The sequence below is a fragment of the Procambarus clarkii genome, chromosome 23 (genome assembly GCF_040958095.1).
Source record: "Procambarus clarkii isolate CNS0578487 chromosome 23, FALCON_Pclarkii_2.0, whole genome shotgun sequence".
In the NCBI taxonomy this organism is placed as follows: Eukaryota; Metazoa; Arthropoda; class Malacostraca; order Decapoda; family Cambaridae; genus Procambarus; species Procambarus clarkii.
This window is the reverse complement of record NC_091172.1, coordinates 6,611,885-6,637,937: the sequence shown is the minus strand read 5'-3', so window position 1 is coordinate 6,637,937 and position 26,053 is coordinate 6,611,885. Positions and strand designations below refer to the sequence as shown.

Genomic DNA, 26,053 nt, shown 5'->3' with positions numbered 1-26,053 from the left:
TGTTACTGTAAACGATCAAAATTGTAATGTTGGTATTTTCTAACTATTGTATTTTGTACAAAGAATTTATTCTTCAAAGAAAAAAATAATAAAACTTCATACTTTCATTGGTAGAATCAAACAATTTATGAAATGCACTTTCATGGTTAATAACCATTTCACTTTTTTCTTAGTGAGACACATAAATATTCTTTCAACTCGCATCTTTTATTCCATTTAATGAATACAATTGTTTAACTTATGATCATATAAGAATTTTTTTTTTTTAATGAATTAAATGAAAAAAATGTAATTACTTAACTACTAGAATTTATTGAGATACTAAAGCAAAGAATTTACATTGTAAATTTTATCAGCGACCACCTGCGCATTCACAATAATTATTTTTAACTTCAAGAATATTATTGCGTAATTAATAAATTAAATAATGTTGTCATAAATAAACGATTTAGAAGGAAAATCTTACTTTTAACGCAACAGGAGCAGGCTGGACTACTGCAGATATTGTTGACTGTGTCCTCATCTCTGTTGCATGTGTCGCTGCAGTGGCCTCCCTTGGCTAAACACGCGCTGGTTGTAGTTTTGCAGTCTGTGACAACATTTAAATTACATTTTTATAATATTGATTAAAGTGTTCTGGACAATTATAGAAGAAGGAATAAAAAGAGATATGGAGTGAAGCAGAGAGGTAAAGATAAGGAGAAAATAAGAACACACTTTTAAAAACTGTGCAGGTAAGAGTGAAAATAAATTAAAACATGCATGTGATTTAAATAATATTAATTACATCTACTTAATATAATTAAATAGATGTAATTATATTACAATATTTAAACAATTTCCGATATTTTACGAGAAAACGAATACAACTGCAATGTTGAAAATTTGCATATTACATATTGTATTAGAAGAGGATGTACTCTCCCTGAAAGAAAATATTCATTACTTGAATCCTAGATTCTTGTGAATACATTTACGTGTTTATATATTTTACGTTAAATCGACTTTAGAGATAGACAAGGATAGACAATGAGACACCCCCGTGGTGCGCTGAAAAAATATTCTTGCCAAAAAATAATTTTCTCTTCTAATATTGTTAAAATGCGGTCTCTGATCACGGGAAAATGAAATTTTTTTATATGTGGCATACCTTAGCCGCGATGGAGCTGGAAAGTTGAGCAAATTATGGGCGCTGAGTGATGGAGCGCTGAATGTCACTAGGCTCAGCCACCCCGTGGGGCGGCAGTTGCCGCGAATATAATGTTTCACAATTATTTTGATGTTTCTCATTCGTTTTTTTCTGGCTTTTTGCTGTAATATTATTTAAATGTATGTAATTTGTGTAATATACATAGTTCAATGTGTGGAACATCGCTTTGCTAAAAATTATGGGGCTCATATATGTGACATATATTTTATATATCTACGATCGTCCAAACAGTGTTTTTGCTGTTATTACACTATATGCACACATTGTATATACCTATCTACATATGTGTTCACCATAACGAACCACAAAGTTGGTATAGTGAGCCTAAAATAACAAGAGTGACAAGAGTGGGCTGCCACACTCAGTCAGCCCTCCCACCTTTAACGCCTAAATCGCCAACATTCCTACTCCCACAATACTGTGTGTGGTTTTATTACACTATATATATATACATGTTATATATAGGTATCTACATGTGTTGTTCACCATAACTGTACAACCAATCTGGTATGGTGTCCAATCAACGTAGTTGGGACAAAAACTGCCTGACAAGTCCACAGCCAGCAGACGACAGCCTCACTCCCTCCCTCCCTCACCAAGACTACTCCTCCCATCATACTACGCACATCGCTAATTCTCCCACAATCCTACTATTATTAGAATCTTGGGGCCAGATTCATGAAGCAGATACGCAAGCACTTACGAACCTGTCCATCTTTTCTCAGTCTTTGGCGGATTTGTTTACAATTATTAAACAGTTAATGAGCTCCGAAGCACAGGAGGCTGTTTATAACAACAACAGTAGATTGGGAAGTTTTCATGCTTGTAAACTATTTAATAAATGTAACCAAAGCCGTCAAAGCTTGAGGAAAAATATACACGTTCGTAAGTACTAACATAACTGCTTCCTGAATCTGGCGCCCTGGTCACTAAATCATATAACTGAATAATTTTCGACAAGTTTATTTGCAAAGGAACATGAGAAGTCGTTTGAAGAATCTTAGATGGACGAAAGAATGGCAGTGTGCTGTGGTTAGTGCTGTGAACATCATGAACAGCATTATGTTCACTGATATCCGAACATTGTACACAGTCTTTATTAGAGTCAGGCTCTTTTGTAGTACTATCATCGCTAAATAGTACAAGATACATATACATATTTTTACATTTATAGGCAATGCTGTGATCAGAAGCTGAACAGCAAAGCTGTTAGCTTATGCTGCGTGCGCCAGACTTGGTTGCTCACTCAGTTCTGAGGCTCTCACACCCGTGAATCTTGCCTACGATTTAAAAAGAAAAAGAAATCTGTTTACGAGAGTCCTGAGGAAGCTGACGTCATAATTGAAAATGAAAAAATATGAAAATAAATTTGGGATTTTTTTTCAACAACAGTAAGTTTAGGGTCCTCTAGTTTTTTAGGTGGGCAGCAAATTTTCATAAAGTTTCAAAACGTTATAAAAAACGTTAATTGAAAGTTTCCTCTTCTAACCTTACCGACTAAGCTGGACGACTGAAACAGAAAACGGGACAGAACGTCACTTTTGTCAGTCGATTTCATTTTAAATTATGTTCAATTTTGGCCATAGCGCGCATACGAGCGAAAAGCGACGTTATTTTTAAGAGGACGGGTTGTGTCATGAGCCTCAAGGCACGTTGCGCAGTGCAGTGGTTAATAGAGAGTAAACTAAGGTTTATCCCTGTTCCCCAGGACATCTGATATGACATCCCATAAGTAGTTACCATAGTCGTTCTTGCTCACTGGTGAAGAGTGTCTCTGCTTGGAGAAAGAGAGAGAGAGATAGATAGAGATAGAGAGAGAGAGAGAGAGAGAGAGAGAGAGAGAGAGAGAGAGAGAGAGAGAGAGAGAGAGAGAGAGAGAGAGAGAGAGAGAGAGAGAGAGAGAGAGAGAGAGAGAGTAGTAGAGATGAAGATAGTGTGTAGTGAAGATGAAGACGGTGAGTAGTGAAGATATTCCTCACGTGTGCCCTAAAGAATGAGATGATTTGATAAAATACCATGCCCAAGATTACCATCAGGGTGCCGGTGGGGGGATGGGGAATTAACCTCGGCTACCATCCTCTTTTGTCCGGTCGTGTTCGTCGAGTGGTTAAGGTGTCCTTTACGCCAATTCGAATTTAAAACAAAGGTTATCAGCTTGATCGAAACTGTGAACGCCAATATATCTGGACTCCACCTGCCAAAGATTATTGGGGAATACAAACCTGGGTATGAATATAGAAATGTCAAAACACACAAGCCTGGAAACCAACATCAGCCAATCATCAGCCAGATACCCTGTACGGACTGGCGAAGCGACTCAATGGCTTGTTGACTCCTCATGTACCTTGTGCTTTCAGCCTGAAGTCTCCAAAGGAATTTGTTGACTTACTGCGGGGAACACGGGCCAAGTATCATATTCATTTAGTGGGAAACCCTTGCTTATGTCCTATAGAGACTCGTCAAAGTATGCCTACATTCTTGGACTACCTAATTCACTTTTGGAGCAATTAAATCTTTCATTTGTTTTAGAAACTCAGTTTCACTTATATAGTAGGATTTTCTTGCCCTTATTCTCTTACATTGAGTACCGGGTACAAGATTTCCTGCGATTTTGACTAATCATTTACCATCCTAAAATTAATGTTAATTGTTAAAGATTAAAATTCCACAGGATAGTTACCAGTTGCCACGTTATCCTGTTTCTGACATTTACCATATCACAACTATATTCGTGTACATTTATTTGCTATCTTTCACAATGTTTCGTCTCCAAGCTTTCCGTAACGATCCAGCAGGTGAAATAGGGACCTTATGTCGTGCCAAGATTACTGAATTACAAACTCTTGCACACGAGTATCAACTAGATGTTCCCCATGGAGCCAACAAAAATGAATTACATAACCTAATTATGGATCACCTCTTAGATGAAGGGACAATTGACTCTGAAACTCACGAAACTTATTCTATTGCAGATAAACATGACTTAGCAACTATGAAACTCAAACTTGAACTCGCCAAGCTCGAAAGGGAGCAACAGCAAGCAGCTCTACAAATCAGGAAAGAAGAAGCTGCAATAAAGAAAGAAGAACAAGAACGAGAGGCCGCCTTGAGAAAAGAAGAGCAGGAACGAGAGGCGACCCTGAAAGAAAGAGAGGCGGCCCTGGCGAAAGAAGGTCTACAACAGAGGGAAGATCAATCATTAACACCATTATTCTTCCAGGCTGAGACTAAACCTGACAGTATCCCTGGGTTCTTCCTAGAGAATGAGTTGCTCTACCGCAGATACAGACCCAGCAAGCTGAAGGAGGATGACGATTGGGCCAATGTCAAACAACTAGTGATTCCCACCAGCATACGGCCCGATATTTTTACACCTGGCCCACGGAGCTCTTTCTCACTATGGTTTTAACAAAACCTACCACGGAATCAGACAAGACTACTACTGGCCAGGTATGGTAAAAGACGTTAAGAAATACGTGCAACAGTGTCATACATGTCAGGTGGCAGGTATACCTAACATCTCTATTCCTCAGGCTCCACTAAAAACCCATCCAGGTGCCTGCGGAACCTTTCCACAGACTCATCATAGACTGTGTTGGTCCTTTACCCCGGACCAGTTCTGGCAACGCCTATATATTAATTATCATGTGTCCTACCACCAGATTCCCCATAGCAGTTCCAGTAAAGAACATTATGGCTGCTACTGTGGTGAAACACCTATTGAAGATCTTCACCCAGTATGGATTTCCAAGAGAGGTTCAAAGCGACTGTGGCACCAACTTCACCAGTGATCTCTTCAAGAAGACACTGCAGGAGTTCAACATCACACAGGTACTGTCCAGCCCCTATCATCTTGCTTCACAGGGTTCTCTTGAACGTAGTCATCAGACTATTAAAACACTCCTTAAGAAATTCTGCAATGACACCTTGAAGGACTAGGATAAACAACTTGATCTCCTTATGTGCATTTTCAGAAGTCTCCCCAATGAGTCTCTAGGAGTATCTCCTTATGAGATGCTCTACGGACGTAAGTGCCGTATTCCTCTCAAAGCTTTCAAAGACTCTCTACGTAATGCCACCTTTAGTTTCTTTAGTTTCTTTAGTTTAGTCTTTAGTTTCTTTAGTTTCTTTAGTTTCTTTAGTTTCTTTATCAGCTACCTCACCCTGTCAGAGTAAATGAGACAAATGTATGTGAATGCATGTGTGTGTGTGTGTATATATGTATGTATATGTGTGTGTGTGTGTGTGTATGTATATGTATGGGTATAAAGTATATATGGAAGCTGATCAGAATTACATTTCACCTTTGTGAATGTACATTAATGACACTATGTAAAAGACACATCTAACACTTTATGTAGGCATACGTAAATCTGTGTATCTATGTATTTACGTATGTAGGTTAGCTTAGCATTTTAAAAGCACCAAATCACCTTCTGTGCTTGAGTGTTCAATAAACCCTTGAACTATATGATTAACACTTCTCTAACCCTGTCCATGGAGGACAGAAGAAAATGTATATATGCTGGTTAGCATTGTAAATGTGTGGCCACGTCTGTGGTAGAAAATAATAAAAAAAAAAAATAAAAAAAAAATGCCACCTTCAGTAACCCTCAGAATGTGTCTCAGTTTCTTCAAAACGTAAAACACATTTTAGAGAGAGTACGTAAATTTGCTAATGACAACCTATTGAAAGCCCAGGAGAGGATGAAGACTCATTTTGACCAAAGCAGCAAATTAAGGAAATTTAAACCAGGAGACTTCGTGTTGGCATATTTTCCTATCCCAGGTTCTCCATTGCAAAACATGTTTTCAGGACCCTACCGTATCCTTCCTTTCCTTCTGGACCCTACTTTCCCTCTAAGAAGGAAAGTGAAACGCCATGCAACCTCTGAAGAGACAACTAACACAACACCTATACCCCCTATTAGACTATTTTACAGGAACTTCTTTTCCACAGCTCATAAAACGGAGGAAAGGGTCCTGAAAGATATTGTTAATAGAAACGTTATCCCTACAGACAAAAATCAGAGGATACAACTGACGATTTACTATAAAACCAGAAAAACGGCCAGCCTACTCATGAGAAACTCTCCAGACACAAAGCAAAACGCTTTAAAAGAGACCAACGTCGTCTATGCCTTCAAATGCCCTCTTGGGGACTGTAAGCTCCAAAAAACCCAGTATATAGGCAAGACAACAACATCTCTTTCTAGGCATTTAACGATGCATAAGCAACAGGGCTCCATTAAGGAACATATAATCTCTTCCCACAACCAAACCATCGCCAGAGAAATCCTAGTAAACAACACAGGAATCTTCGATAGATACAGCGATAGCAGACGGCTTGACGTTTGCGAGGCACTACACATTAAGAAGTCAACACCAGCAATCAACAGCCAATTAATGCACAACTATATTCTACCCACCTCAAGACTCCGCTCCAATATAGAAGCATCAAGAAATATGGACCAATAGGCTTTCTACAATCACTTCCATTCAATACCCATTGTTTCGTGTTCTGTCTTGTGTTGATGAATTTAATACCCTATTAATACCACCTCACCCCATCCACCTCACTCAAATGTAGATATAAACAAATCGGAGATGTGTAAGTTCTATTCAGTTGTGTATATGTAAACTAAAGTCTTTGAAAATGTAATAAGTTTTACGAAACGCGCTCAAGTGTCGCGTCAGACTAGAAATAAAAATGAATTTTGGAGAATTGATTTTTGAATTACCACCAACAGTGAAAAGAAATGTATGAAAGATTGAGAAAATTCGTGTTAGAATTATTAATCTTACTTTTTCGGTCATATTTAATAATATATGTCTACAGGAAAGACTGCTACCAAAATATACTAATATATATATATATATATATATATATATATATATATATATATATATATATATATATATATATATATGTCGTACCTAGTAGCAAGAACTCACATCTCAGCCTACTATGCAAGGCCCGATTTGCCTAATAAGCCAAGTTTTCATGAATTAATGTTTTTTCGTCAACCTAACCTACCTAACCTAACCTAACCTAGCTTTTTTTGGCTACCTAACCTAACCTTACCTATATATATAGGTTAGGTTAGGTTAGGTAGGGTTGGTTAGGTTCGGTCATATATCTATGTTAATTTTAACTCCAATAAAAAAAAATTGACCTCATACATAGTGAAAAGGGTAGCTTTATCATTTCATAAGAAAAAAATTATAGTAAATATAATAATTCAGGAAAACTTGGCTTATTAGGCAAATCGGGCCTTGAATAGTAGGCTGAGAAGTGAGTTCTGGCTACTAGGTACGACATATATATATATATATATATATATATATATATATATATATATATATATATATATATATATATATATATATATATATAATGTCGTACCTAGTAGCCAGAACGCACTTCTCGGCCTACTATGCAAGGCCCGATTTGCCTAATAAGCCAGGTTTTCATGAATTAATTGTTTTTCGACTACCTAACCTACCTAACCTAACCTAACTTTTTCAGCTACCTAACCTAACCTAACCTATAAAGATAGGTTAGGTTAGGTAGGGTTGGTTAGGTTCGAGCATATATCTACGCTAATTTTAACTCCAATAAAAAAAATTGACCTCATACATAGAGAAAAGGGTTGCTTTATCATTTCATAAGAAAAAACGTAGAGAAAATGTATTAATTCAGGAAAACTTGGCTTATTAGGCAAATCGGGCCTTGCATAGTAGGCTGAGAAGTGTGTTCTGGCTATTAGGTACGACATATATATATATATATATATATATATATATATATATATATATATATATATATATATATATATATATATATATATATATATATATATATATATATATATATATATATATATATATATATATAAATATATGTCGTACCTAGTAGCCAGAACTCTCTTCTCAGCCTACTATTCAAGGCCCGATTTGCCTAATAAGCCAAGTTTTCCTGAATTAATATATTTACTATAGTTTTTTTCTTATGAAATGATAAAGCAACCCTTTTCTCTATGTATGAGGTCAATTTTTTTTTATTGGAGTTAAAATTAGCGTAGATATATGACCGAACCTAACCAACCCTACCTAACCTAACCTAACCTATATTTATAGGTAAGGTTAGGTTAGGTAGCCAAAAAAAGCTAGGTTAGGTTAGGTTAGGTAGGTTAGGTAGACGAAAAAACATTAATTCATGAAAACTTGGCTTATTAGGCAAATCGGGCCTTGAATAGTAGGCTGAGAAGTGCGTTCTGGCTATTAGGTACGACATATATATATATATGTCGTACCTAGTAGCCAGAACTCACTTCTCAGCCTACTATTCAAGGCAAGATTTGCCTAATAAGCCAAGTTTTCCTGAATTAATATATTTACTATAATTTTTTTCTTATGAAATGATAAAGCAACCCTTTTCTCTATGTATGAGGTCAATTTTTTTTAATTGGAGTTAAAATTAACGTAAATATATGACCGAACCTAACCAACCCTACCTAACCTAACCTAACCTATATTTATAGGTAAGGTTAGGTTAGGTAGCCAAAAAAAGCTAGGTTAGGTTAGGTTAGGTAGGTTAGGTAGACGAAAAAACATTAATTCATGAAAACTTGGCTTATTAGGCAAATCGGGCCTTGAATAGTAGGCTGAGAAGTGCGTTCTGGCTATTAGGTACGACATATATATATATATATATATATATATATATATATATATATATATATATATATATATATATATATATATATATATATATATATATATATATATATATGTCGTACCTAGTAGCCAGAACTCACTTCTCAGCCTACTATTCAAGGCCCGATTTGCCTAATAAGCCAAGTTTTCCTGAATTAATATATTTACTATAATTTTTTCTTATGAAATGATAAAGCAACCCTTTTCTCTATGTATGAGGTCAATTTTTTTTTATTGGAGTTAAAATTAGCGTAGATATATGACCGAACCTAACCCACCCTACCTAACCTAACCTAACCTATATTTATAGGTAAGGTTAGGTTAGGTAGCCAAAAAAAGCTAGGTTAGGTTAGGTTAGGTAGGTTAGGTAGACGAAAAAACATTAATTCATGAAAACTTGGCTTATTAGGCAAATCGGGCCTTGAATAGTAGGCTGAGAAGTGCGTTCTGGCTATTAGGTACGACATATATATATATATATATATATATATATATATATATATATATATATATATATATATATATATATGTCGTACCTAGTAGCCAGAACACACTTCTCAGCCTACTATGCAAGGCCCGATTTGCCTAATAAGCCAAGTTTTCCTGAATTAATATATTTTCTCTATTTTTTTCTTATGAAATGATAAAGCTACCCATTTCATTATGTATGAGGTCAATTTTTTTTATTGGAGATAAAATTAACTTAGATATATGATCGAACCTAACCAACCCTACCTAACCTAACCTAACCTATCTTTATAGGTTAGGTTAGGTTAGGTAGCCTAAAAAGTTAGGTTAGGTTAGGTTACGTAGGTTAGGTAGTCGAAAAACAATTAATTCAAGAAAACTTGGCTTATTAGGCAAATCGGGCCTTGCATAGTAGGCTGAGAAGTGAGTTCTGGCTACTAGGTACGACATATATATATATATGTCGTACCTAGTAGCCAGAACTCACTTTTCAGCCTACAATGCAAGGCCCGATTTGCCTAATAAGCCAAGTTTTCATGAATTAATATATTTTCTCTAATTTCTTCTTATGAAATGATAAAGCAACCCATTTCATTATGTAAGAGGTCATTTTTTTTTTATTGGAGTTAAAATTAACGTAGATATATGACTGAACCTAACCAACCCTACCTAACCTAACCTAACCTATCTTTATAGGTTAGGTTAGGTTAGGTAGCCGAAAAAGTTAGGTTAGGTTAGGTTAGGTAGGTTAGGTAGTCGAAAAGCAATTAATTCATGAAAACTTGGCTTATTAGGCAAATCGGGCCTTGCATAGTGGGCTCAGAAGTGAGTTCTGGCTACTAGGTACGACATATATATATATATATATATATATATATATATATATATATATATATATATATATGTCGTACCTAGTAGCCAGAACTCACTTCTCAGCCTACTATTCAAGGCCCGATTTGCCTAATAAGCCAAGTTTTCCTGAATTAATATATTTACTATATTTTTTTTCTTATGAAATGATAAAGCAACCCTTTTCTCTATGTATGAGGTCAATTTTTTTTTATTGGAGTTAAAATTAACGTAGATATATGACCGAACCTAACCAACCCTACCTAACCTAACCTAACCTATATTTATCGGTAAGGTTAGGTTAGGTAGCCAAAAAAAGCTAGGTTAGGTTAGGTTAGGTAGGTTAGGTAGACGAAAAAACATTAATTCATGAAAACTTGGCTTATTAGGCAAATCGGGCCTTGAATAGTAGGCTGAGAAGTGCGTTCTGGCTATTAGGTACGACATATATATATATATATATATATATATATATATATATATATATATATATATATATATATATATATATATATATATATATATATATATATATATATATATATATATATATATATGTCGTACCTAGTAGCCAGAACGCACTTTTCAGCCTACTATGCAAGGCCCGATTTGCCTAATAAGCCAAGTTTTCATGAATTAATATATTTTCTCAAATTTTTTTCTTATGAAATGATAAAGCTAACCATTTCATTATGTATGAGGTCAATTTTTTTTATTGGAGTTAAAATTAACGTAGATATATGACCGAACCTAACCAACCCTACCTAACCTAACCTAACCTATCTTTATAGGTTAGGTTAGGTTAGGTAGCCGAAAAAGTTAGGTTAGGTTAGGTTAGGTAGGTTAGATAGTCGAAAAACAATTAATTCATGAAAACTTGGCTTATTAGGCAAATCGGGCCTTGCATAGTAGGCTGAGAAGTGAGTTCTGGCTACTAGGTACGACATATATATATATATATATATATATATATATATATATATATATATATATATATATATATATATATATATATATATATATATGAAAATGAAAACTCACACCCCAGAAGTGACTCGAACCCATACTCCCAGAAGCAACGCAACTGGTAACTACAGGGCGCCTTAATCCGCTTGACCATCACGGCCGTCAAAAGGAAGTGATAGCCGAGGCTATTTGAGCCACTTCCCCGACGGCAACTCGGATGGTAATCTTGGGCATAGCATTTCACCAAATCACCTCATTCTTTGGGGCACACGTGAGGAACACAAATGCGAACAAGCCTGAATGGTCCCCAGGACTATATGCGAATGAAAACTCACACCCCAGAAGTGACTCGAACCCATACTCCCAGAAGCAACGCAACTGGTAACTACAGGGCGCCTTAATCCGCTTGACCATCACGGCCGTCAAAAGGAAGTGATAGCCGAGGCTATTTGAGCCACTTCCCCGACGGCAACTCGGATGGTAATCTTGGGCATAGCATTTCACCAAATCACCTCATTAGCGGATTAAGGCGCCCTGTAGTTACCAGTTGCGTTGCTTCTGGGAGTATGGGTTCGAGTCACTTCTGGGGTGTGAGTTTTCATTCGCATATAGTCCTGGGGACCATTCAGGCTTGTTCGCATTTGTGTTCCTCACGTGTGCCCCAAAGAATGAGGTGATTTGGTGAAATGCTATGCCCAAGATTACCATCCGAGTTGCCGTCGGGGAAGTGGCTCAAATAGCCTCGGCTATCACTTCCTTTTGACGGCCGTGATGGTCAAGCGGATTAAGGCGCCCTGTAGTTACCAGTTGCGTTGCTTCTGGGAGTATGGGTTCGAGTCACTTCTGGGGTGTGAGTTTTCATTCGCATATAGTCCTGGGGACCATTCAGGCTTGTTCGCATTTGTGTTCCTCACGTGTGCCCCAAAGAATGAGGTGATTTGGTGAAATGCTATGCCCAAGATTACCATCCGAGTTGCCGTCGGGGAAGTGGCTCAAATAGCCTCGGCTATCACTTCCTTTTGACGGCCGTGATGGTCAAGCGGATTAAGGCGCCCTGTAGTTACCAGTTGCGTTGCTTCTGGGAGTATGGGTTCGAGTCACTTCTGGGGTGTGAGTTTTCATTCGCATATAGTCCTGGGGACCATTCAGGCTTGTTCGCATATATATATATATATATATATATATATATATGTCGTACCAAGTAGCCAGAACGCACTTCTCAGCCTACTATGCAAGGCCCAATTTGCCTAATAAGCCAAGTTTTCATGAATTAATTGTTTTTCGACTACCTAACCTAACTTAACTTTTTCGGCTACCTAACCTAACCTATCCTATAAAGATAGGTTAGGTTAGGTTAGGTAGGGATGGTTAGGTTCGGTCATATATCTACGTTAATTTTAACTCCAATAAAAAAAATTGACCTCATACATAATGAAATGGGCAGCTTTATCATTTCATAAGAAAACAATTAGACAAAATATATTAATTCAGGAAAACTTGGCTTATTAGGCAAATCGGGCCATGCATAGTAGGCCGAGAAGTGCATTCTGGCTACTAGGTACGACATATATATATATATATATATATATATATATGTATATATATATATATATATATATATATATATATATATATATATGTCGTACCTAGTAGCCAGAACGCACTTTTCAGCCTACTATGCAAGGCCCGATTTGCCTAATAAGCCAAGTTTTCATGAATTAATTGTTTTTCGACTACCTAACCTACCTAACCTAACCTAATCTATCTTTTTCAGCTACCTAACCCAACATTACCTATAAAGATAGGTTAGGTTAGGTTAGGTAGGGTTGGTTAGGTTCGGTCATATATCTACGTTAATTTTAACTCCAATAAAAAAAATTGACCTCATACATAATGAAATGGTTAGCTCTATCATTTCATAAGAAAAAAATTAGAGAAAATATATTAATTCGTGAAAACTTGGCTTATTAGGCAAATTGGGCCTTGCATAGTAGGCTGAGAAGTGAGTTCAGGCTACTAGGTACGACATATATATATATATATATATATATATATATATGTCGTACCTAGTAGCCAGAACTCACTTCTCAGCCTACTATTCAAGGCCCGATTTGCCTAATAAGCCAAGTTTTCCTGAATTAATATATTTACTATAATTTTTTTCTTATGAAATGATAAAGCAACCCTTTTCTCTATGTATGAGGTCAATTTTTTTTTATTGGAGTTTAAATTAACGTAGATATATGACCGAACCTAACCAACCCTACCTAACCTAACCTAACCTATATTTATAGGTAAGGTTAGGTTAGGTAGCCAAAAAAAGCTAGGTTAGGTTAGGTTAGGTAGGTTAGGTAGACGAAAAAACATTAATTCATGAAAACTTGGCTTATAAGGCAAATCGGGCCTTGAATAGTAGGCTGAGAAGTGCGTTCTGGCTATTAGGTACGACATATATATATATATATATATAAATATATATATATATATATATATATATGTCGTACCTAGTAGCCAGAACGCACTTCTATGCCTACTATGCAGGGCCCGATTTGCCTAATAAGCCAAGTTTTCATGAATTAATTGTTTTTCGACTACCTAACCTACCTAACCTAACCTAACCTAACTTTTTCGGCTACCTAACCTAACCTAACCTATAAAGATAGGTTAGGTTAGGTTAGGTAGGGTTGGTTAGGTTTGGTCATATATCTATGTTATTTTTAACTCCAATAAAAAAGATTGACTTCATACGTAATGAAATAGGTAGCTTTATCATTTCATAAGAAAAAAAATATAAAAAATATATTAATTAAGGAAAACTTGGCTTATTAGGCAAATCAAACCTTGCATAGTAGGCCGAGAAGTGCGTTCTGGCTACTAGGTACGACATATATATATATATATATATATATATATATATATATACATATATATATATATATATACTCCCTTCCATAAATTTCTTAAAAAAAAAAAAAAATAATAATATATATATATACATATATATATATATATATATATATATATATATATATATATATATATATATATATATATATATATATATATATATATATATATATATATATATATATATTCTGTTGTAACTTCCAGATTTTAGGTAAATATGTCAATTCATATATAATTCTGTTGTCAACCATCCCCGCTGTTACAATAATTTCCCTTTATTGTAGAAAGATGAGCAGTGAAGTTATTAGCTTAAGTATTGTCTCTATGATGTAATGATTTACAAAAACAACTTACTTTTAACACAACAGACGCAGGTTGGACTGTTGCAGATATTGTAGAGTGTGTCCTCATCTGAGTTGCATGTGTCACTGCAATGGCCTCCCTGAGTTGTACACGCGCTGGTGGGAATTTTGCAGTCTGTTGACAATAGTGTCTTATTAAAAAAGTGTTGGAGGCAGATATATAAGGAGAGAGAGAGAGAGACACCCAATTTCTTTTTTCTTGTTTCACTAACGTGGTCACTCATTTACAATAGTAACTAGCACATATGCATTTTCTTCTGTCCTGCATGGACGTGGTTAGAGGTCTGATACACATTTAGTTCAGTGATTTATTAAATAATCAAACAAAGAAAGTGAGTGTGTTATTCTGAAACGCTAATATAATCATCATACATAAGTATATAGATTTTCATCTGCCCTTCATAAACAGTGATCGAGATATGTTCTTCTACACATAATTATGAAAATGTGCATTTACGTTTACAAAGGGTGAAATGCAATTCTGACCAGCTTTCACACACACACACACACACACACACACACACACACACACACACACACACACACACACACACACACACACACACACACACACACACACACATACACACACACACACACACACACACACACACACACACACACACACACACACACACACACACACACACACACACACACACACACACACACACACACATACACACACACGCACACACACACACACACACACACACACGCAAACACACACACACACACACATATCGAGTCGAGTCAGCTGTCGAGGGAGGGTCGCAGGGTTGCGCCCTTCGATAAACGCAAATATTTTTGGGATAAATAAGGCTACAGTCACAGATCTAGCGGTATCACAAAGTGAATAACCGCTGCGAAGAGGAAAGAAAAATACCGTGCTAACACTAGACCTTTGTGTTAAACAGTGAATTCACCAGACAGGCCACGTGGGAGGGCGATGAGGCTTTGTTTACGTATTAGGCTCCAGTGATTAGTGGTACAGTAAATTAGTGAACTATAACACAACAGGCACAATGATACAGTGACTGACTCCTGAGCTTTGTGTTAGACAGAGAAGAACCGCTATCATCAGTCTACTGGAACTTAGTGAATCACCACGTGGGAGGCGACGATGGATCACCATCGTCATCCAGAAATCGTCCTTATTCATCTAGTGGTGCGAGCGGGAGGCTGACTGGTAGGTACCCCTCTCTGGTCAATTATTCAGGTGTACAGAGTGACGTAAAATATTATCAAATTCTTGTTCAGTATATCATAAATATTTAAAATTTCAAAGTGCTCAATTTGGGTAGAGGTTGACACTTACAGCACTCTGGTGACACATGCATGCATGCATGCACGCACGCATGCGCACGCACGTATGCACGCACACACACGTACAAAAACACGTTCAGTCAGGGTAGAAAGGACTAACACCTTTTGAGGAAAGGGGATAAGACCTCACTCATTCTCTACCCCCTCTCTTACCCCCCTATCTCAGTAACCCAATACACTCCCCCCCCCACTCCCACTCCCCCACCCCCATGATTGACCGCATATACACGCACACACACACACCTGACCGGAAGTGACCATCTCTGCCCCTTTCCACCCCCTTTGTTCACACACACACACACACACACACAACCCCCACCCAACCCTCACCCCTCCTATGCACCTCCATCCCACATTTAACCCCCTCACCTTGTGACCCCCTAACACCTTCCCCCATCTCCCTCTTCCCGTCTTCTATCCCAAAACCCCCACCTACCCCCGATTCCCCCTTACTAATATACCCTCTCTTCCACTCCCAGCACCCATGCTCCATTCTCCTCTCAGCCCTCTGCCCTCAATATCCCTCTCCCCGCCAACCTCTCAACCTCTATCTGACTCTCAGTCTCACTCTATTTCTCAACCCCCCTATGCTATTCAGACCCCTAACTTTCAGACCCATTATGTCCTTCCTACCCCCCTAGATGCCCAGACCCCATTCGCCTACCAGGCACTCCCAGGCACCCCCCTGGCACCCCCCCATTCACCCCCACAGCCCCCCCTCACCCCCCAGACACCCCCCAGTTCCCCCCAGACCCCCAGTGCAAGGGGGAACTCTGACACCTGAGTTTCCAAGAAGAGTCTCAAGGTTTGGTACACTAATGCTGATGGGGTATCCAATAAAGCAGAAGAGATAAAAGAAAGAGTTAGTGAGGCAGACCCAGACATAGTGGCAATAGTGGAAACTAAAATAAATGGCATGATCTCGGATGCAATCTTTCCAGAGGGGTACCAGGTGATAAGAAAAGAAAGGACACAGAGACAGGGAGCAGGAGTGGCACTCCTAATAAAGCGGAAATGGAAGTTTGATGAGCTGGAAAATCCGGGTACCAATGAAAGCACGAGCTTCATACATGGAACTCTGACAGTGGATGGGAAGAAGATTGTAATCTTGATACTCTACAATCACCCACCAAACAGTAGAAGGCCCAGGCAGGAGTACGAGGACAGCAAAAAGACATGTATAGATGAACTGCAGAGGGCAGCAACTATAGCGCATAGAATGAGAGCGAAGCTGCTGGTCATGGGGGACCTAAATCATGGAGAGATAGATTGGGAAACGAGGAATCCCCATGGCGGGGAGGAGACCTGGGGAGCGAAGCTGGTAGACGTTATTGACAGGAATTTCCTAACACAGCATGTGAAGGAAGATACTAGGGAAAGAGGAGGGGATACGCCCATCCTATTAGATCTCATTTTCACCCAGAATGTAGAAGACATCGAGTAGTTGGAACATGAAATACCACTAGGAGCCAGTGACCATTGTGTCCTAGTCTTTGACTACATGATGGAGCTTAAAATTGTGACCAAAGGACAAGAGGTCCGGGAAAGGAGACTTGATTACAGAAAAGGGGACTACAAAAGGATAAGGGACTACCTGGGAGAGGTGCAGTGGGAGCAAGAACTTAGAGGAAAAACAGTGCAAGGTATGATGAACCAAGTCATATTGAAATGCAAGGAGGCTGAAGAGAGATTTATTCCAACAATAAAGAAAAAAAACAGAAGGGAATATAATAACCCATGGTTTAATAGACAGTGTCAGGAAGCAAAGGTAAGAAGCAGGAGGGAGTGGAGGAAGCACAAAAGACAAAGGACAGAGGACAACAGGATTAGATGTAACAGAGCTAGGAATGATTACATTAACATAAGACGAGTGTCGGAAAGAAATTGTGAGAATGATATTGCAGTCAAAGCGAAAAAGCAACCTAAATTACTACATAGCCATATAAGAAGGAAGATGTCGGTAAATGACCAAGTTACAAGACTGAGGAAAACAGAAGGGGCATATACAGACAGCGACAAGGAAATCTGCGAGGTACTGAATGCAAATTTCCGTGAAGTGTTCACAACCGAGCCTGAGCAGCTCCCATTGTTAGAAGCGATTATCCTAGATGAAAGACTATCAGATATAGAGGTGACAGCAGAGGAGGTAATGAAACAGTTGACAACACTGGATGCAAATAAAGCTGTTAGACCAGACAAAGTATCACCGTGGATACTTAAAGAGGCAGTGCAGGCTCTCAGCGTGCCTCTGGCAATGATCTTTAATGAGTCACTGATGTCGGGAGAATTGCCCAGTTGCTGGAAGGAGGCAAATGTCGTACCGATTTTCAAGAAAGGTGATAGGGAGGAAGCACTTAACTACAGACCCGTATCACTGACAAGCATCCCCTGCAAAATACTTGAAAGAATAATTAGGCTAAGACTTGTTGAGCACCTGGAGAGCATTGGGTTTGTAAACAAGCACCAACATGGGTTCTGGACAGGGAAATCATGCCTAACAAACCTTTTAGAATTCTATGATAAAGTAACAAGGATAAGGCAGGACAGAGAAGGCTGGGCAGACTGCATATTTCTTGACTACCAAAAGGCCTTTGATACTGTACCGCACATGAGACTGCTATACAAACTTGAGAGGCAGGCAGGAGTAAGCGGAAAGGCCCTAGTATGGGTGAAGAACTGCCTAACAGGAAGGAGCCAGAGGGTAATGGTAAGGGGCGAGAAGTCGGACTGGCGAAGAGTAACAAGTGGAGTTCCTCAAGGATCGGTGCTGGGACCAATCCTCTTTCTCATTTACGTCAATGATATGTTTACAGGAGTGGAATCATACATGTCAATGTTTGCGGATGACGCAAAATTAATGAGAACAGTTGTGACAGACGAGGATTGTAGGATCCTCCAAGAGGACTTAAACAGGTTGCAGAGATAGTCAGGGAAATGGCTACTGGAGTTTAACACCAGTAAATGTAAAGTTATGGAAATGGGATCAGTTGATAGGCGACCAAAGGGACAGTACACGAATCGTTATAGCCTACCTGTAACGATTCGAGAAAGAGACCTGGGAGTGGATGTGACACCTAATCTAACTCCTGAGGCACATATAAATAGGATAACGACAGCAGCGTACTCTACACTGGCGAAAATTAGAACTTCATTCAGAAACCTAAATGAGGAGGCTTTTAGGGCGCTTTACACTGCCTACGTGAGACCCGTCTTAGAGTATGCCGCGCCATCATGGAGCCCCCACCCGAAGAAACACATAAAGAAACTAGAGAAGGTTCAGAGGTTTGCGACGAGGCTTGTCCCAGAGTTACGAGGGATGGAATATGAAGAGCGTCTGCAGGAACTGAACCTTACGACACTAGAGAAAAGAAGGGAGAGAGGAGATATGATAGGGACATATAAAATACTCAGGGGAATTGACAAAGTGGAAATAGATGAAATGTTCACACGTAATAATAACAGAACGAGGGGACATGGGTGGAAACTGGAAACTCAGATGAGTCACAGAGATGTTAGGAAGTTTTCTTTTAGCGTGAGAGTAGTGGAAAAATGGAATGCACTTGGGAAACAGGTTGTGGAAGCAAATACTATTCATACTTTTTAAAACTAGGTATGATAGGGAAATGGGACAGGAGTCATTGCTGTAAACAACCGATAGCTGGAAAGGCGGGATCCAAGAGTCAATGCTCGATCCTGCAAGCACAAATAGGTGAGTACAAATAGGTGAGTACACACACACACACTCAGACACACACACACACACACACACACTCTCTCTCTCTCTCTCTTTCCTTTCTCTCTCTCTCTTTCCTCTCTCTCTCTCTTTCCTTTCTCTCTCTCTCTTTCCTCTCTCTCTCTCTCTCTCTCCACGTAAGGTACCTGCTAAGCCTAGCAGACAAAGCAGTAAAGATACTTCCAGCCTTATTTTGCATCCCTCATTCATTTTTGACAGTAGGGATGGCAAAACCTAATATGAAGGACCAGTTTGCTCCTGTCTTGAGTATGCACCGCTCTTCGGTTTGGTCTGCTCCGTTGAAAGATGGCTCATCTAGGGTTTTGACCCATTCTGGTTGGAATATTGGTCAATACCGGAAAGATGTTGAGAACGTATTATTATCTTCAAGGCCAACGTTCACAAGACTCCTCAGCTGTCCCACCATCGTGGTCAACCAGAAGTTGACAACCACAAAACAAGGCGTTATCTTCAGGTTATATTGATATATCAGGGCTTAGCGACCCGGTCCTCGACCAGGCCTCTTATTTGTTACACATCCCCCAGGAAGCAGCTGTTTAACTCCTAGGTACCTATTTACTGCTAGGTGAACAGGTGCATCAGGGTGAAAGAAACTCTAGCCATTTGTTTCCGCCTCCGCCGAGGATCGAACCCGGAACATTAGGTCTTCGAATCACAGGCACTCTCCACTCTATCGTCAGGCCCCCAAACGTTCAGCAACGAACAGTCTCATGCTGGCTGTACCTTTCTCAGGAACATCGCTCTATCAGCGATCATCCATGCCTAGACTGACTCACTTTTGGAACATGTTTGCTCAACATGAACATATATGTGACAACCCGTCCTCTTACAAACAACGTCGCCTTTTTTTTTGGCTCATATGTGTTAAGGCCAAAAATCGTCGCACTGCAAAATGAAAATTTATTTTCCAAAATGATATGTATCCACTGCAGCAGGTTTGGGCTCTCTGGTAGGTTAGGAGAGTAGCAAGGTCTCCTAAGGTTTCAAAACGTTATGAAAACGAATAATTTAAAGTGTCCTCTCCTAACCTAACTGACTAAGCCAGATCCTGGAAACACAAACCGTAACTGTCTCTATTTTCCGCTTGTTACAACTTGTAATAAAGTTGTTACATCTTGGCTTAACGTATTTATGACGTATTAGAACGTTGTTACAACTTCCTATATTGCTTGTTATAACTGGTTAGGAGGTGTTAAAACTTGTTCGAACGTTGTACCAACGTCGTAGTTTCGGTGTGTGTTTGGAGGGGCAGGACCGAAACAGAAAACGGGACAGTACGTCACTTTCGCGAGCTGCTTTCATTTTCTGGTAGGGCAATTTTTGGCCTTAGTACGAATATGAGCGAAAAGCGACGTTATTTGTAAGAGGACTACGCATATGAGCGAAAAGCGACGTTATTTGTAAGAGGACGGGTTGATGAACTCGACCGAACAAATGAGTTCTCCAATTATCCAACTGAAGGTAGAAATCTTCAATGACGGGATAATGAGATTATTTTTTTTTATCATATATTAAGTTTAATGAAACAGATTTCGATCTGTTACTGTAAACGATCAAAATTGTAATGTTGGTATTTTCTAACTATTGTATTAAACAAAGAATTTATTCTTCAAAGAAAAAAATAATAAAACTTCATACTTTCATTGGTAGAATCAAACAATTTATGAAATGCACTTTCATGGTTAATAACCATTTCACTTTTTTCTTAGTGAGAGACATAAATATTCTTTCAACTCGCATCTTTTATTCCATTTAATGAATACAATTGTTTAACTTATGATCATATGAGAAATTTTTTTTTTTTTGAATTAAAATGAAAAAAATGTAATTACTTAACTACTAGAATGTATTGAGATACTAAAGCAATGAATTTACATTGTAAATTTTATCAGCGACCACCTGCGCATTCACAATAATTATTTTTAACTTCAAGAATATTATTGCGTAATTAATAAATTAAATAATGTTGTCATAAATAAACGATTTACAAGGAAAATCTTACTTTTAACGCAACAGGAGCAGGCTGGACTACTGCAGATATTGTTGACTGTGTCCTCATCTCTGTTGCATGTGTCGCTGCAGTGGCCTCCCTTGGCTAAACACGCGCTGGTTGTAGTTTTGCAGTCTGTGACAACATTTAAATTGCATTTTTATAATATTGATTAAAGTGTTCTGGACAATTATAGAAGATGGAATAAAAAGAGATATGGAGTGAAGCAGAGAGGTAAAGATAAGGAGAAAATAAGAACACACTTTTAAAAACAGTGCACTTAAGATTAAAAAGAAATTAAAACATGAATGTGTTTTAAATAACATTAATTACATCTACTTAATATTATTAAGCAGATGTAATTATATTACAGTATTTAAGGTGGCATATCGATGTAAAATTAAAAGTGGTTCAATTTGCTTATAAATTTTTTTTGAAATGGTTATAGAAAGGGCTGCAGCTGGTCCAAGTTTCATCATCACACCCTAAACAGAAAAGGAGAAAAAAAATAAACAACGAATTATGCAATGAATTTTCAAATAGTTTCAGGGAACACATGTGTCAACTAAAATCATTTTTATAACACTCAGATATTAAATTAAGCACATAATAAAGGATTCTAGTGATCAGTTTTATCAAAAAGATGTTTAGTGCATTAATATAATTTTTCAAAGTTACCCTACTAAAAAAATATGTAATATATGATATTTATAAATTTTTATAAAATCAACAAATAGACTTTGGACTAAAATGTCTACTAGAGTCTGTAGAAGCACAAACGCTACATACAAGGTGTAATGTGCATGTAAATTGATTAATAAATGAAAGCTCTGAAGTAATTTGAAGGTGTAAATTACTTTCCAGAGTAAAATAAAGATTCAAGTTCGGCCACCTGTAGCTGAGCTTGACTTCGACAGATTTCGTTCATAATTGGCACCCTTGCAGATAGGCGTTCATTGAGCAAGGTGTGCAAGTTTCATGCAAATCCCTTAATAACAAACGAAAAAAAAAAATTGGCAAAAAAAAAATAAAAAGAAAAAAAAAAAATTTTAAATATAAATATATTGAACATACATATTACAATTATTACAAGAGTTTGTGCTTCTACAGCACATAGTAGACATTTTAGTTGACACATGTGTTCCCTGAGATTATTTGAGAATGTTGAACATTCGTTGCATAATACGTTGTGTATTTTTTTCTCCTTTTCTGTTTAGGGTGTGATGGTGAAACTTGGACCAGTTGCAGCCCTTTCTATAACCATTTCATAAAAAAATTTATAAGCAAATTGAACAATTTTAATTTATAACGATATTTTTTTATATGCCCCCTTAAACAATTTCCGATTTTTTTACGAGAAAACGAATACAACTGCAATGTTGAAAATTTGCATATTACATACTGTACTAGAAGAGGATGTACACTCCCTTAAAGAAAGTTTTCATTATTTGAATCCTACATTGTTGTGAATAAATTTACGTGTTTATATATTTTATTTTAAATCGACTTTAGAGATAGACATGGATAGACAATGAGACACCCCCGTGATGCGCTGAAAAAATATTCTTGCCAAAAAATAATTTTCTCTTCTAATATTGTTAAAATGCAGTCTCTGATCACGGGAAATTGATTTTTTTTATATTTGGCATACCTTGGCCGCGATGGAGCTGGAAAGTTGAGCAAATTATGGGCGCTGAGTGATGGAGCGCTGAATGTCACTAGGCTCAGCCACCCCGTGGGGCGGCAGTGGCCGCGAATATAATGTTTCACAATTATTTTGATGTTTCTCATTCGTTTTTTTCTGGCTTTTTGCTGTAATATTATTTAAATGTATGTAATTTGTGTAATATACATAGTTCAATGTGTGGAACATCGCTTTGCTAAAAATTATGGGGCTAATATATGTGACATATATTTTTTATTTCTACGATCATCCAAACAGTGTTTTTACTGTTATTACACTATAAGCACACATTGTATATACCTATCTACATATGTGTTCACCATAACGAACCAATAAGTTGTATAGTGAGCCTAAAATAACAAGAGTGGGCTGCCACACTCAGTCAGCACTCCCACCTTTAACGCCTAAATCGCCAACATTCCTACTCCCACAATACTGTGTGTGGTTTTATTACACTATATATACACATGTCATATATAGGTATCTACATGTGTTGTTCACCATAACTATACAACCAAGCTGATATGGTGTCCAATCAACGTAGTTGGGACAAAAACTGCCTGACAAGTCCACACCCAGCAGACGACAGCCTCACTCCCTCCCTCTCTCACCAAGATTACTCCTCCCATCATACTACGCACATCGCTAATTCTCCCACAATCCTACTATTATTAGAATCTTGGGGCCAGATTCATGAAGCATATACGCATGCACTTACGAACCTGTCCATCTTTTCTCAGTCTTTGGCGGATTTGTTTACAATTATTAAACAGTTAATGAGCTCCGAAGCACAGGAGGCTGTTTATAACAACAACAGTAGATTGGGAAGTTTTCATGCTTGTAAACTATTTAATAAATGTAACCAAAGCCGTTAAAGCTTGAGGAAAAATATACACGTTCGTAAGTACTAACATAACTGCTTCGTGAATCTGGCGCCCTGGTCACTAAATCATATAACTGAATAATTTTCCACAAGTTTATTTGCAAAGGAACATGAGAAGTCGTTTGAAGAATCTTAGATGGACGAAAGAATGGCAGTGTGCTGTGGTTAGTGCTGTGAACATCATGAACAGCATTATGTTCACTGATATCCGAACATTGTACACAGTCTTTATTAGAGTCAGGCTCTTTTGTAATACTATCATCGCTAAATAGTACAAGATACATATACATATTTTTACATTTATAGGCAATGCTGTGATCAGAAGCTGAACAGCAAAGCTGTTAGCTTATGCTGCGTGCGCCAGACTTGGTTGCTCACTCAGTTCTGAGGCTCTCACACCCGGGAATCTTGCCTACGATTTAAAAAGAAAAAGAAATCTGTTTACGAGAGTCCTGAGGAAGCTGACCTAAACCCCGTGTAGCTGCGAGTGTTTTGAATAGTTTTCTATACCTATGAGATCCCTGAGGCCCGTCAACCTGTCCTCTTAAAAATAACGTCGCTTTTGGCCATTTATCAGTATGGCCGAAAGCGGACGTAATATGAAAATGAAAAAATATGAAAATAAATTTGGGATTTTTTTTCAACAACAGTAAGTTTAGGGTCCTCTAGTTTTTTAGGTGGGCAGCAAATTTTCATAAAGTTTCAAAACGTTATGAAAAACGTTAATTGAAAGTTTCCTCTTCTAACCTTACCGAGTAAGCTGGACGACTGAAACAGAAAACGGGACAGAACGTCACTTTTGTGAGTCGATTTCATTTTAAATTATGTTCAATTTTGGCCATAGCGCGCATACGAGCGAAAAGCGACGTTATTTTTAAGAGGACGGGTTGTGTCATGAGCCTCAAGGCACGTTGCGCAGTGCAGTGGTTAATAGAGAGTAAACTAAGGTTTATCCCTGTTCCCCAGGACATCTGATATGACATCCCATAAGTAGTTACCATAGTCGTTCTTGCTCACTGGTGAAGAGTGTCTCTGCTTGGAGAAAGAGAGAGAGAGAGGGAGAGAGATAGATAGAGAGAGAGATAGAGAGAGAGAGAGAGAGAGAGAGAGAGAGAGAGAGAGAGAGAGAGAGAGAGAGAGAGAGAGAGAGAGAGAGAGAGAGAGAGAGAGAGAGAGAGAGAAAGTAGTAGTAGTAGAGATGAAGATAGTGTGTAGTGAAGATGAAGATGGTGAGTAGTGAAGATATTCCTCACGTGTGCCCTAAAGAATGAGGTGATTTGATAAAATACCATGCCCAAGATTACCATCAGAGTGCCGGGGGGGGGGGATGGGGAATTAGCCTCGGCTACCATCCTCTTTTGTCCGGTCGTGTTCGTCGAGTGGTTAAGGTGTCCTGTACGCCAATTCGAATTTAAAACAAAGGTAAACAGCTTGATCGAAACTGTGAACGCCAATAAATCTGGACTCCACCTGCCAAAGATTATTGGGGAATACAAACCTGGGTATGAATATAGAAATGTCAAAACACACAAGCCTGGAAACCCACATCAGCCAATCATCAGCCAGATACCCTGTACGGACTGGCGAAGCGACTCAATGGCTTGTTGACTCCTCATGTACCTTGTGCTTTCAGCCTGAAGTCTCCAAAGGAATTTGTTGACTTACTGCGGGGAACACGGGCCAAGTATCATATTCATTTAGTGGGAAACCCTTGCTTATGTCCTATAGAGACTCGTCAAGGTATGCCTACATTCTTGGACTACCTAATTCACTTTTGGAGCAATTAAATCTTTCATTTGTTTTAGAAACTCAGTTTCACTTATATAGTAGGATTTTCTTGCCCTTATTCTCTTACATTGAGTACCGGGTACAAGATTTCCTGCGATTTTGACTAATCATTTACCATCCTAAAATTAATGTTAATTGTTAAAGATT

General features: G+C 38.1%; 1 protein-coding gene across 1 annotated transcript in view; it reads right to left on the bottom strand.

The window, feature by feature from the left end:
• Positions 1-352: 352 nt before the first annotated feature.
• The window catches only part of LOC138367666 (keratin-associated protein 4-3-like), an 89,862-nt gene continuing 64,161 nt past the window's right edge, over positions 353-26,053 (bottom strand). The window contains exons 6-9 of the mRNA XM_069329620.1: positions 21,564-21,686; positions 14,474-14,596; positions 467-589; positions 353-363 (exon numbers count right to left, since the gene is read on the bottom strand). Coding sequence (XP_069185721.1) covers positions 353-363; positions 467-589; positions 14,474-14,596; positions 21,564-21,686 — 380 coding nt within the window. The remainder of the gene's footprint in view (positions 364-466; positions 590-14,473; positions 14,597-21,563; positions 21,687-26,053) is intronic.